Genomic DNA, 14,994 nt, shown 5'->3' on the forward strand with positions numbered 1-14,994 from the left:
CTGCCGTATTATCGCTCTGGCCTTCAAATAACTTTCTTATCCAGAATATATGGGAGACTGGAACTTAACTAGAGTAAAATTAACCTCACTCGAAGAAGAAGAAAAATATAAAATCCAAGCTGCATCACTACAAAAGCTGAATTCGGAACATTTACTGAACACTACTGAATATTTCCTTCTAACATTTACAACAAAGAAAACTAAGTTCCCTCCTTTTTCCAACTGCAGCCAGTTGTATTGAATGGGAAAGGAAAATATGCAGGCATTTCAACAGCCTTCCTCTTCTTACAAAACCTTTTTATGCAAATATTTCTTACAAAATGCAGAGTTTTATCTAACTCATCCTTTTTTTTGGTAAGAGTCAAATCTCAAGTTACTGAAAACAGCTCTTTGAGTCACAGTCAGCTTTGGAAGGGAGGGAAAGTGGTGGGGGGAATATTATAAAGGTAATCATTTGTGGGGAGCTTGTTGGAGATATTATATATATATTTTTTGCATATAAGTACTGGGGGGGGTGTTGTAACATTTCTTACTGAGGTTGAGGAAGAGTTACTCAAAGTTACTCTAATCAAGCTGTCCAACTTTGGGGTTACAGGGTTGTTGTTTTTTTTTCTCCCCCAAACAAAGGCATATTGTCTGGCCCTGGGGTGTTTTTAAACTGTAAACACAATGGGACTGGAAGGCAGAGTCGCTTGTGGGACAAGAAGGGCCTTAATTACACTACTGAAGATTCAATATTAGCATAGCCCAGCGGCGGCAGCCAAAAGTACAAGCCTGCGTAGTCCTGGATTCCAAACAAGGCGCACAACCCTGAAACTGGTACAGCAGGAAGTTGGGGGGGGGGGGGTTTGCCAGCATCACTACCTGATGCTCTGGGGATGGGGGTTAGGGGGTTGTCACTCATATACACCCCTTGGCGCTGGGAACCGGGAGAAGGAAACAATCAGTTCCTGGGGCTTCTGTGGGAGGGGCCCCCCAAAACTTCGAGATGTCTGAATTCACACTCTGGGCCCAGGTCCAAACACTGACCTCAAGAGGAAGCATTTACAAATCAAAACAACAGCCCAGGGCTGGCAAGCTGCAGCTTTAGAACCGACTCCAGAATTGGCAAAGAACTTTTGGGGAAGGGTTTGGTGGTGGTGGTGGGTTTCGGGGTGCAGAAGTTTTCTCCCTTTCTGGAGTGACCCGAGGAGATGCAGGAGGACTGACTGCTCAGGCAGGCTCTGTCTGGGCCGGCCCAGGGGCTGGCCGGGCCGAGAACGTCGGTTCCTCTTTGTGCGAGGCCCGGCCCAGATGCCACGTTGAGATGCTCCGGGAAGGGCCCCCCCCCCCGGACGCCTGGGAAAGTTTTTGCCCGCTGCGCTCCCCAACTCCTGAACCCCGATTTCCCCTCCCCATGCCACTGCACCCCTGGGCCTGTAAGCCACTTCCCTCCCATCGCCTTTGTCTTGCCATGGAGCCACAGTTTCCAGATCGTCCGTTTTTGGGGGGGGGGGTCCAACTCCAAGCTCCCTTCCCTAAATTCTTCAGGCCCCCCAATCCTCCCGCTTCCCTGCACCCTCCTGGGGTTTTGGGGGTGCGCGCAGAGCCCCCCTCCCTGCAAAAGACAGGGATGGGAAGGGGAGGCTCTCCCCCCCAGATCCAAGATCCCAGACACCTCCCTAGGGACCTAGGCCCGCGCCTCCCTCCCGCCTCCCGGGGACAACGCAACGCAACGCAACACAACACCCCGGGAGCAGCCACGCCTTGGGGTTCAACTCCCCCACCCCAAAACTCCCCGGCTTACGTGCAATCTTGGTTGAAAGAGAAGCAACTGAGCTCCGTGTCCGCCGCCGCGCCCGGAGGCCCGTCCGCGGCCTCAGCCTCCATCTGGGGGGGGGCTCCAGCCGGGAAAGCCGGAGCGAGCTCGGAGCCCGGGGACAGCCAGCCAGCTCAGCAGCCCGCCGGCCCCCCAAGCCTCTCCGCCACGCCCAGTCCCGAGAAGCCACGCCCATAACCACGCCCATCTCCGCCCCACGCCCCTTTGGACTTCCTTGCCGAGAGGGCGGGGCTCCCCACCACAGCCTATCATTGACCTCCTCGGCTCTCTGTCCCCGCCCTGTTCCAGCTAAGCCCCACCCTTTTCCGCGTCTAGCGACGCCCCTCGGTGGCTTTCGCGACTTCCCTGCTGCGAGGGCGGGGGTCTCTGCGGCCGCCTATCCTGAGTCAGACTCGGGTATCCTCTAAGCCAATGGGGAACGTTCAGGGGCGGGACCTCGCTGCCGTGAGCCCGCCTCCAGCTCACGAACGCGCCTCATCATTGGCCGAAGGGGCTTGACGCACTGGCTGCGGGCCACGTGGTGGTGTTTTCATTGCCAGACTGGCCCTGCAGGGGGGAGCAAGAGTGCAGCAGCAAGGGCCCAGACCTGACCTGCAGGTTTGCCTCTGGCCTGCAAGGGGGCAGGCCCACGCGTTCCTTTAATCAATTTATAGAGTTCCGAAGGGAGCGTTAAGACGCCAAAGCCCCACCCTAAAAGCTCCTAGGAGACAATTTTGAAAAATGGGGGTGCTAAGGCCCAGACAAGGAAGTTTTTTTTTTTTTTTTTTTTAACCCATTATATCTTGCAGGCCATTAAGAGCTCTTACTGCATGCCAAAGGATGTGTATTGTCTCCTTGTCTTATAAAAGGCTGCAAGGAAAGTTTATTTATCTTTATTTATGTTTATGCTTGATTTTCAAAAGCAGCCAACTGGAAAAAAGCCATCTGTCAAAAGTAATAATATACCATGTAGCCGAATATTAATTTGTTGCACTTCAAGACACATACACTCAAAGGCTCTATTCTGAACTGCAGCTGCAACTAGAAGGGAAAATCATGTATATGATGGTTTATCGACGTGATGATTATCCTCTTATGAAAAACACAAGACAGCTCATAAAGCCACTTCACTCAAAATGAATTCTGACAAAATCTCGCTTCCCCAAGTGAATAAGTTGCTTCCATGTAAATCATCAACACAGTTTTTGAATCAATAGCTCAGCTAGGGTGGTCCTTATACAATTTCTGACAAATTTTTAACGCATACCTTTCTTTACATTTTGAGATGCAGTGATATTTTAATTATTGGTTTGCCACAGCCTTTCAACTTGGTACAGTTTCCATTTCCTTGCTTTATGACAAAGCAACCTAGTTAAATTTGGACCCAGAATGGAAGAAAAGTACTATCATTTCGTGTGAGCTTTTCTGGTTGGATTTCTGGTTTGGGTTTTCTGAAATGCAAATATAACAGTTTCTTCTCTCAACTCTCTTATTCTCTTCCCCCAAGTCAGGTAAAAATAGTTCTGCTCATAGACTCACAGATGTTATTTTATTCAGGTAAAGTTCAGCTATGTTATATGCTTCATCTTTGTCACCTTTCAAATCAGATGTGCTTTCTTCTCCCACCTCTGGACATAACCAAATGCTGTAGCCCTTTCTAGCCTACATAGAAAACCAAGAATCTGACTTTTAGAGCTAGGTTTGGGGAGAATTACATGAAAGGCCAATGTGGTTTTTAAAGTTTAAGCTGTTATTATCTAAAGTTTAGACTTAATGGGGTAGAGTTGGCAGCTCAAGTTCATTTTTGAGCAGGCGGGTTTGATGATAAAAGCAGTGTGGAAGGCAGATAAACTCAGCCAGGGTGTGCAGAATAGATTAGAAAGAAGACAAGCCTAGACCGGTGTGAAATTTTTATGAGAAAGGGATGTCTGATACTAGACTTTGGGGTGGTCGAAAGGCCAGAACGACTAGGGCAAAATCAAGTTAGATTTTTCCTTTGTATTAATTAAAAAAAATTTTTTGGGGGGGGTCACACCTGGCGACAATCAGGGGTTACTCCTAGCTCTGCACTCAAAAGTCGCTTCTGGCAGGCTCGAGAGACTGACCATATGGAATGTTAGAATTTGAACCGGGTCTGTCCTGTGTTGGCCATGTGCAAGGCAAAAACACCTTACTGCTGTACTAGCGCTCTGTCCCCTAATTAATATTTTTTTCTTGTCCTATTTGACATGTAACATTGTGTAATTGTGAGATATACCACCAGTTGATTTGATACATGAAGATATAATGATATGAAGCTCATTATAGCAATAATTAACACGTCAGTCAATTTACACCCAAATAACATGGAACAGTGCTAAGTATAAAAAGGTCATTAAGCTACAGATTTGAACTCTATATGTAATATAGAGCCCTTTACGTCATTTCAAGTTTTCTAGGAGCTGGGCAGGAATGTGGCCCAAAAGTAGAGCACTTGCCTTGGATATATTAGTCCCTGAGTTCAAGTCCTAGCACCCCACAGTATTTGGTACCCCAATATATATGACATGTAGCATTGTATAAATATGAGGTGTTACCACTTGTTGGTTTAGTTGGGGGACCATATGGCATGTGATCCCCAAGTCTGACACATGTAAGGCAGGAGCCCTACCTGCTGTACTATCTCTCCATTAAAAATATAAATAATAAAAAACATTTGTGTAATGATTCTCAGAGACAAAATAGAGGAGGCCTGGAGGGTCCAGCTCCTGACATGAAGCTCACCACAGGGATTGTTTAGTGCAGTCACAGAAATAATTACACTGAGAGATATCATAACAAAATGTGACTGAATGAGGGAAGTAGAAAGCCTGTCTAGAGTACAGGCCAGTGTGGGGTGGGAAGGAAGGAAACTTGGGACATTGGTCATGGGAATGTTGCACTAGTGAAGGATTATATATATTTAAAAAATCAAAAAAAAAAAAAAGAAAAGGCCTCCCAATTCTTACCACAGGCTGTGTTCTTTACACTGACTGTATAGAAAGAGGAGGTACAGTAAATGCACCCCATATACACCTCAACCCAGGCCCTTTGCCTGGTCTGCATTGTGAATGGGGGAATATATATATATATATATATATATATATATATATATATATATATATATATATATATATATATATATATAGGGCCAGAGTGATAGCACATCCGTAAGGCATTTGCCTTCCATGCAACCAACACAGGATGGACAGCAGTTTGAATACCAGCATCCCATATGGTCCCACGAGTTTGCCAGGGGTAATTTCTGAGCACAGAGCCAGGAGTAACCCCTTAGCACCACTGGGTATGGGCCAAATATATATATATATATATATATATATATATATATATATATATATATACACAATATATATATAATATGGGCTAAAAAGAAATGAGCAAAGCTGCTTTTAATAATCTATTTTGCTTAATATATAAACACTTATTTTAATAGGTCAACAATGTAAAATATTAATCAGCTAGTTTGTAATCTAATAATTTCTTGGCATAAGTTGTTTTTTTTTTTTTTTTTTTTGGTTTTTGGGCCACACCCGGCATTGCTCAGGGGTTACTCCTGGCTGTCTGCTCAGAAATAACTCCTGGCAGGCCCAGGGGGACCATATGGGACACCGGGATTCGAACCAACCACCTTTGGTCCTGGATCGGCTGCTTGCAAGGCAAACACCGCTGTGCTATCTCTCCGGGCCCATGGCATAAGTATTTTTAAAATTCTGGGTGTAGAGTGTAAAATCACCCATGCACCGTATCTCCAACCTCAGGTAAACAAGTCTAAAGCAAAGTCACTGCACAAAATCAGACCACAAAATAATTCAGAGGATTAAACACATGTAGTCTGGCAATTTTCTATCTCATATGGAGATAAGCTGCCTGCCAGAACTGTGGTTTCTATTGAGTACAGAGACCACTCCCAGGTGGGGCAGTAAGGACAGAGTAAGGACAGATAATTCAGGCTATCCTGAGACAGTCCCGCCCAGGCTTAGGTGTAAGACAATCTCTGTTTTGGGATAAAATCAAATTGTAAACAAATAGATACAAAAGAACCAGGGATGATCTTTGTTTTGGGTAAAACAGTAGAGCAAATAGTGTGTTTATTAAAATTTATATTTAGTATATATTTATATTTTATTAAATCTGTTTAAATTATTTAAATAGGTAAAATTTAAGTAAATATATTTGTATTTGGTATATTTAGTCAGTTATATCTTAAATGCTCCCAGGACGGGGCCAGAGCAATAGCACAGTGGTAGAACATTTGCCTTGCACATGGCCAACCCTCAACAGACACTGGACAGAACCTGGACAGACCCAGAATGGATCCAGGATGGACCTGGGATGGACTCAGGTTTGATCCCTGACATCCCATATGGTCCCCCAAGCCTGCCAGGAGTGATTTCTGAGCTCAGAACTAGGAGTAACCCCTGAGCACCGCGGTGTGCCCCCCAAAACAAACAAACAAAACAAAAAAACAAAAAACTAAACTAAACTAAATGCTCCAGGGACCGGAAGATATTTTAGTATTTAGTGAAGTTTTCTTGGTCACTCCTAGATGTGGACCATGATGTGCTGGGAATTGAACCTGTGACTTTCACATGCAAACCATGTGTTCCAACACTTGGAGTCATTTTTCCTCCACCATCAATGGAGATTTTTCTTTCCTTTTTTATTTTTTTTGGTTACAACAAATTTTCTTTTCTTTTTTTTTGGGGGGGGTTTGGGGGGAGAGGACATACCCAGCTATTCTCAGGGCTTACTCCTGGCTCTGTGCCTCTGGTGGGTCTTTGAGAGATGACACTGGTAGATGACAAGTAGGGATCTTTTGCAGGAGAGAAGAAGGAAGTGCCAAAGCCTGTTCCTGGTCAGGAAAGAGAAGTCTCCTTGTCCTACTTTCATAAATCACAACCCTGGGCAAGGATTTAGGAAGATGTATTTTATTTAAGATAGGTTGGGTTCACAGAACTGAATGTTTATTGAAATTAAGGTTCAGGCCAAAAGAGGTGCAGGAGAAAACTCATCATCCTGCAGGCAGACCTGCTCTGCCCCATGAATGAACCCTCTTGTCTGTTTCTTCTTGGGTTATTCATCTGCTTCCTCCACCACCCACATGGAAAAGACACCCACATGGAAAAGGGCCTCATCTGGATTCTTTTTCCCCCAAAATCCATAAAAAAATCGTCAAGTTTCTATGAATAACCCTCCCTTTATTTAGCCTTCAAAGTAGACAACTCATTTTTACCTTTAAAGACACCTGGTTCTTCAAGTTATATACCTCATCTGGTTGACTGTGTTGTACATGGTTTGGGGAGGGGACTGGGGACTTTGGTCAGGCAGAAGCAGCCTATGTGGTAGGCCCTACCCTCTTCCTTGTGCAAAAAAAAAAAAAGTGCTTAAAGTGTGGCTAGGAGGATGCACAGTGGGTAGGGCAATTGCTTGTACAGGGCCAACTCAGGTTCAATCCTCGGCATCCTATATGGTCCCCCAAACCTGGTAGGAATGATTTCTGAGCGAAGAAACAGAAGTAACCCTGAACACTTCCTGGTGTGCCTCCTCCCCAAAAAAGGTTCCAGAATTTCATGCAGATTAAAAAAAAAACAACAACAACAACAAGGGAAAGGTTGTAAATCATTACAAGATTATGAATTCATTGAATGTCAGGATGGATTAACCTTTTTTTTTGTTTGTTTGTTTTTGGTGAAGACATACCCAGTGATGCTTAGGGCTTACTTTGACTCTAAGTTTAGGGATTACTCCTATGGGTAGAGTGTTTGGGGACCCTCTAAGAGTATGGGGGATTAATACTCACTTGCAAAACAAACATGCTACCTGCTGTATTATAACTCTAATTCTGGGTTTTCTTTTTCTTTATAGTTTTGTTGTTGTTTTGTTTTGTTTTCTCGGGCCACACTCATTTGATGCTCAGGGGTTACTCCTGGCTAAGTGCTCAGAAATTGCCCCTGGCTTGGGGGGCCATATGGGACGCCGGGGGATCGAACCGCGGTCCTTCCTTGGCTAGTACTTGCAAGGCAGACACCTTACCTCTAGCGCCACCTCGTCAGCCCCTGGGTTTTCTTTTCTTTTCTTTTGTTTTTTTGTTTTTTTGTTTTTTGTTTTTTGGGCCACACCCAGTGGTGCTCAGGGGCTACTCCTGGCTATCTGCTCAGAAATAGCTCCTGGCAGGCACAGGGGACCATATGGGACACCGGGATTCGAACCAATCACCTTTGGTCCTGGATCGGCTGCTTGCAAGGCAAACGCTTCTGTGCTATCTCTCCGCCCCCCCCCCGGGTTTTTTTTGTTTTTTTTTTGGTTTTTGGGTCACACCTGGCATTGCTCAGGGGTTACTCCTGGCTTTCTGCTCAGAAATAGCTCCTGGCAGGCACGGGGGACCATATGGGACACCGGGATTCGAACCAACCACCTTTGGTCCTGGATCGGCTGCTTGCAAGGCAAATGCTGCTGTGCTATCTCTCCGGGCCCGGGTTTTCTTTTTCTAAGTTCTCATTCTTTGTCTTGTGGGAGTGAAACCCTGATTTGAATGTTGCCCACAGCAAACCTCTTTTCCATTTCCATTGGACAGAAATATTACCACTGAAGAACAGAAGCAAAAGCTATTAGGGGAGAGATAGATGGGGAGGGAAAAGCCATCTTTGATCACAACAGCATTTAGTTTTTTTCTTCTTCTTCTTCTTCTTCCCATGGAGATTTCTAAGTCCTTGTCTTTTCCCAGGTCAAATGTTCATGATTTCTAGGGAAAAGAGCAAGCCAGCAAAAGCTAGAAACTGCAGCCCACCATTGAGCTATTTGTGCCACAATAAAGATGCAATTAAAAAAATGCCGCTTAGGGCATGTTCCGGGCATTAATAGGGGACACTGGAAATGAGACATCCTGTCTGACGCAACCTTCTTGTCACCCAATATGGTTGTCCACAACACGCCACTGTCTATAATTAGTCTAACTACTAGGTGAACCGACACCATCCTGCCTCTTCTTTTTATAAAATCTATTTTTATAAGAGTCAGTCATTGAGAATAAACTCCCTTTTTTCTGGGCTGTTTTAACACTCACAGTGTGAGCTTAGGAAGAGAGGAAGCTTCTTGGGCAATAGGACAAGGTTCTTGGAGCCCAGAAAAACCAGGAGGATGGGCTGGCTACATGGCATAGAATCTGCAAGACTTGGTGGTGGGAGAGGAAATCAGTGTGGGAGGAGCACTGTCAGCCTGTGACTCTGAGCAGGATCTGGTGGGCCGGACCCCACAGTGATTTCTGGCAAAGGAGACGATAATTCCATCTAGTGGGCTGGCACGCCAGAGTTTGGGGGGAGCAGGAGGTAATGTACGTGCTCCTCAGCCTGGCCTGTGTGGGATCACATGTCTGTGATGAAGGAACAGTCCCTCGTAAATGCCATCAACCCACAGAGGGAGCCATTATTCCTATTTTCATGGGTTGGAAAAACAACAAATAAAACCAAAGTGGAGAGGGGCGAGAGAAAGTGCTCCCCGTTCTAGAGTGCTTGCTTTGCAGGTAACAGGGAGGCCAAGGCTCTTTTCTAGCACCACACTGGCCACTGGGCAACTGGCACAGAATTAGCAATAACCCCTGGTCACCAGCAGGTGTCACTGCAAAACCAAAATGAAGTAATTAGCACAAAGACCAACTTCATCCAAAGATGAACTCCATTTGATGGCAAGAATAAGAAACAATGGTCTTTCACATAAGAAACTTGGTGTCGTGGCCGGAGAGATAGCATGGAGGTAGGGCGTTTGCCTTGCATGCAGAAGGACAAGTGGTTCGAATCCCAGCATACCATATGGTCCTGCCGGGTGAGACCCAAAAACCAGAAGAAAAAAAAAAGAAAAGAAAAGAAAGAAACTTGGTGTTAATTTTACCTTGAAAACATGTGAACCAATGTTTCTTTTTAAAAAATGAATGAACCAATTGTTGTCGTTATCTTTCTTTTCTCTTAAAAACATGCCTTATTTTTGCTTCCAAAAGAATGTGACTTTGGGCCGGAGCAATAGCACAGCGTTAAGGCGTTTACCTTGCACGCAGCCAACCTAGGACAGACCCGGGTTCGATTCCCGGCATCACATATGGTCCCCAGAGCCTGTCAGGAGCGATTTCTGAGCGCAGAGCCAGGAGTAACCCCTGAGCACTGCCCAGTGTGGCTGGCCCCCAAACAAGCCAATAAACAAAGAATATGGTTTAAAAGTCAGACATAGATCAAGTTTTCTGTGGATTCTTGATAATCTTGAGTGACCTTTGCTGTATCCGATGAGTTAGGGGTTTGTTATTCAAAACAATGAGAAGAAGTTCTGGCCCAGAGTTGAACTCACAAGTCTGGGTCAGAGAACAGGAAAAGGTGAAGGACTCAGCTTGGGTCCTTGGCTCTGGTTTCTTCACAAGAGGGCCCTGGAGAGGGGATGCCCAAGTCTATAGAGAGCTTAACTTGAGACCCATTTGTTAACTTTCCTCTTCTTTTTTGGGAAGTGGGGGCACACCCGGCAGCATTCAGAGGTTATTCCTGGCTGTACTCAGAAATTGCTCCTGGTAGGCTTGGGGCACCATATGGGATGCTGGAAATCGAGCCTAGGTCTATCCTTGTCACCCTCGTGTAAGGTAAACACCCTACTGCTGTATTCTTGCTTCGGTCCCTTCACTTTCCTCTTCTAACCTCAGTCCTGACTAGAATATTTGATTCTTATTGCAAAGCTGCAGCAGAATTCAAGTTGGAGGAATGAGAAGCTTTTGTTGTGGACAATTTTTGCAACTTGACCCCTTTTTTCCTTCCACCTTCTGAGCAAAAGCAAACAAACAAACACTTAGGGTCACTTTGGCATTGACAGGAACCCTAGAACCCAGCTGTACCCTCTTCAATCTCTGCTCACCTTCCTTTCCATTCAATACTAAAACCCAAACAAACCAAAAACACCTCCTCAAGTTGCTTCACCAGACTCTGCATGTGACCTATGTTTATTGCATGTTCTTCAGTCACATGTGTCTTCTGTTCTCCCAAGGAATAGGTATGAGTTTTCTGAAAAGTGGCTAGAAAGGGCTGGAGAGCTAGTGCAATGCACTAGAGCTTTGCATGCAGTGATCTGGATTCTATCACCAGTTATCATAAATGGTCTTTCCAAGCCCCACAAAAATAATCCCAGTGCTCAGAGCTAAGGGTAAGCTCTTAGTACTGCTGGATGTGGTCAAAAAGAAAATAATAAAATAATAAAAAGGGGCCTGGGTGATAGCACAGCAGGTAGGGCGTTTGCCTTGCATACTGCCAACCTAGGTTCAATCCCTGGCATCCCATATGGTCTTTCAAGCCTGCCAGGAGCAATTCCTGAGTGTAGAGCCAGGAGTAACCCCTGAGCACTGCTGGGTGTGGCCCAACCTCCCAAATAATAATAATAATAATAATAATAATAATAATAATAATAATAAAAGACTCGCCGGAGAGATAGCATGGAGGTAAGACGTTTGCCTTTCATGCAAAAGGACAGTGATTCGAATCCCGGCATCCCATATGGCCCCCCGAGCCTGCCAGGGGCGATTTCTGAGCATAGAGCCAGGACTAACCCCTGAGCGGTGCTGGGTGTGACCCAAAAAACAAAATAAAATAAGGCTAAAATATTTTCTGTGAACTCCCTCTAGCCCTGCTAAGCTTAAAACAGCCAGTCCAAGTTCCTCTTCTTAAAGTCGTACCCCGGACCCTGATGGTGGATTTTTTTTCTCCCTTCGGTAGTTTCAGTACCAGAAAAGTCCCTGTTATCTAGGCAGAGGCTCCTGTGTCTTTTTAGAGGGTAGAAGCAACAAAGGAACTCAGGTGACCTGTGATTAAAAAAAAAAAAAAAAAAAAAAGCAGTTTGAACTTGGCTCTCTCCAGAAGGTACCCTGCATTCCCGGCTGCCTCTCAGACTCTTGGGCCCAAAACTAGAAACAGATTTTTTTTGTTTTGTTTTTCAGGTCACACCCGTTTGATGCTCAGGGGTTACTCCTGGCTAAGCTCTCAGAAATTGCCCCTGACTTCTTTGGTCCCCCTGACTTGGGGGGACCATATGGGACGCTGGGGGATCCAACCTCGGTCCTTCTTGGCTAGCGCTTGCAAGGCAGACACATTACCTCTAGTGCCACCTCACAGGCCCCTAGAAACAGAATTTTGTTTATTTATTTTAGGTCCACACCCTGCAGTTCAGGAGCTACTCCTGGCTCTGTGCTCAGAAATAGCTCCTGGCAGGTTCTGGGACTATATGGGATGCCGGAACCTAGATTTTTCCTGGGTCAGCTGCAGGCAAGGCAAACACGCTACCATTGTACTATCTCTCTGGCCCCTTAGAAATAGAATTGACCTAACTCTCTCCCTAGTATTCTAGAAAGAGGCTGAGTGTAGGGTAGAGGGTTTGGGTGGTCTGCTTTACTCCTGAGTAGGGCTTTCCCAGACATTGCCAGCTTTCCATATAAATATTCATTTATTAATTATTGTTATTATGTGAAATGCTTGGATTGAACCCAGAGTCTCATACACACAAGCAAGATCCCTCCCATCACCACCACTATAAGAATTTAGAAGCATTATTTTTTAGGGGAGGCACATCTGACTGTGTTCAGGGGTCACTCCTGGCTCTGAGCTCAGAAATTATTCTTGGCAGGCTAAGGGGACATATAGGATGCTGAGGATCGAACCCAGGTCGGCAGTATGCAAGGCAAAACGCCTTACCTGCTGTGCTATCCCTCTGGCCCCAGAAGCATCTTTTAGTCCAAGGCACAGATTGTCTCAGGTGGGTGCAAGGCCAGGAGCACATGCTGAAAGGGTGCCATAACTCTATGGATTCCTTCCTGATATAGATATATAAATTTGGTAATAGAAATTGGTCCTCTTTTTCCGCAGGGAAAGGGGATCTCAGAAATTTTAGGGGATTTGGGGGGCAATGAAGAAAGAATCCTATGATGCCTGGTGAACAGCGCCATCTAGTGACCAGCGGTGTTAGTTCCAGACTGGTGGGAGGGCCTGAACTTGAGTGATAGATGGTGCAGAGCTGACCCTGGGAGAAAGACTCCCCAGAACCACACTTCCCATGTGGTTCCCAAACCTTTCACTGTGCTTAGTTTTTCATCTGTTAGAGGAGAGGTTTGGTAGTGGGATATATAATCATTCTCTTGATATAATTTTATGAGGTGCAGAACTGGAATAAAACATTGCTTCAAGTCTTGGGAAAGCAGCATTGGACCCAAAAGCAATGCATAAACATCCTTTGTTTAGGGCAGGGAAACCAGAAATAAGGAAAGAAAAAGAGGAATTGGCTTAGCTGCCAATGATCCCCAAAGAGAAGCAAGTAGGAAAGGATATTGAGAAGAGTAGGGAAGGGACCTCAGTTTTGGGCAGCAAAACTTGATTTCTAGGAAAGAATTTAGACAGCACAAATGTGAATATCTGGGACCAGAAGCAGGGAGAAATATTCAAAGCCTTTTGTGACCTCTTCCCCCCCCCCCCCCCATCTCTGTTTTGTTCTTCAAGCTAACAATCCTTTATGCACCCTTCACTCTTTAAAGCCAGGTTGTGATTTCCTTCAGCCAGGGTATTCTGGGAAGAAGAGTTCCTAGTGGTGTGGAAAGCAAGGTTAATCCCACAGCTACCTCAGAAGGATAAATAGCATGGCTTCATTGGACCATGAGGAACCCATGAGGTATCCAAGGAAAGAGTCTGGAGGACAGTTTGGCCCCTGTGTCTGGACCTTGGGGCCAGAGAGCCAGAATCTTTGAGAATAAAGTGCCAGAAACCCCACCAGAGATTAAGCATCATGGAAAATGTGTCAGCTGGTTCAGCCCTGGCATGGTTCAGTCCTGCTTGGATGTGCGGAGTTTTCCTTTAATTTAAGAACACTATCAGGCTGACTTTTGGGCTGTGCTGGTGGCTGTAACTCTTACACATTGCTGATGGCTGAGAACATGGTTATATATGGAAATGGGAACTCTTCCCTGCTCATTGGCTGGAAGCGACCAATGAACAGGGTTCTCCTTATCGACTCAGCGGTTGCTTATTTTCCTTATTGATTTGCATGAAGGCACCGTGCACACTGAGATAATCCAGTGTGTTGTCAAAAACCACAAAGCTTAGGGCTTCCCTTGCAGCCTCTCTCAAGCCTGGTGAGTTGGACTTTGCTTCATGTAAGTTGATGGATTGCTCATTTTCTCCTAGGAGTTGGGTTCCAAGGTAGAAGGGCTTCAGGAACATTATCAAGTGAAACAAGAAGGGTCAAAAAGAAGCAGTTTCCTGTGTTCTCAACTCTTCTCTCATTTTCTCCCCCTGAGATCTGCTCCCATGCGTGGGCATCAGCCTCTATCTGCAGATAATCCTTGTCCAACCCCCGTTGTGTGCATCTTCTGTTGACATTTGTCTTCCATCTTAGAGCATATCTGCACACACTTCTGCTGGCCTCCCTGATAGATGGCAGTCCCTGTGATGCGGCAAGATTAATGTCTCCACCTTGCTCTCTTCTTACAATCCCTCTCCCCTTTGAGCCTTTGTTCTGTCCCTCTAGCTTTAAGAGTTTTGTTTTCATGCTCTGTGTGCTTGCTGTTGAACCAGGTCTAGATATGGGTGAAGGGGAGACAGAGGGCACCACGAGCTCTCTGGTTATCCTGTGGACCCCAGTAAAGAATGATGACTGCCTGACCACATCACAGGGAGAAGACCACAAGGATCCATTAATCACAGACACCTTGGGACAGAATTCTGTGCCAGATCCATGACCAAAAACTCCTTCTAACACTTTCCCATCCAGTTTATTTAAACCCCAAGCCCCAAACTGAAAGAAAGAGGATTTTCTGGGACTCTGAGTCCATCCTCTTCTCAGTTTCTAGGCCTTCTGATATACTACTCCTTTCCCACATCATATCTTTGCTTTGGAGTAACTAATTGGCCTTCCAGTGATTAGTTTCTAAATATTGCTTGGGTAGCAGTTTCTCTTTCTCCCAAGCTCTTGAGGCTGGAGAGGTAGAACAAGGTTTAGGCACTTGCCTTGCATGCAACAAGCCTCTTCAATCTCTGGCATTGCATAGTGTCTCCTGAGCAATGCCAGGAATGAGCCCTGAGCACAGAGACAGTATCCCTGAGCTTAGGTGTGACTCCAACATCAAAATAATAATAATTTGGGGCCGGAGAGATAGC

At 45.5% G+C, this 14,994-nt stretch overlaps 1 protein-coding gene and 1 non-coding gene across 2 annotated transcripts in view; one reads left to right on the top strand and one right to left on the bottom strand.

Annotated features, from left to right (window-relative positions):
* Positions 1 to 1,917, bottom strand: part of WIPI1 (WD repeat domain, phosphoinositide interacting 1) — a 40,313-nt gene extending 38,396 nt beyond the window's left edge. Inside the window, exon 1 of the mRNA XM_049779907.1 lies at positions 1,787 to 1,917. Coding sequence (XP_049635864.1) covers positions 1,787 to 1,869 — 83 coding nt within the window. The 5' untranslated portion in view covers positions 1,870 to 1,917. The remainder of the gene's footprint in view (positions 1 to 1,786) is intronic.
* Positions 1,918 to 4,768: 2,851 nt separating this feature from the next.
* Positions 4,769 to 4,901, top strand: LOC126030986 (small nucleolar RNA SNORA51). Its single transcript, XR_007503213.1, has one exon. It is a non-coding gene; the product is annotated as a small nucleolar RNA SNORA51 (small nucleolar RNA).
* The last annotated feature ends 10,093 nt before the right edge of the window (positions 4,902 to 14,994 follow it).

The sequence above is a fragment of the Suncus etruscus genome, chromosome 1 (genome assembly GCF_024139225.1).
Source record: "Suncus etruscus isolate mSunEtr1 chromosome 1, mSunEtr1.pri.cur, whole genome shotgun sequence".
Lineage (NCBI taxonomy): Eukaryota > Metazoa > Chordata > Mammalia > Eulipotyphla > Soricidae > Suncus > Suncus etruscus.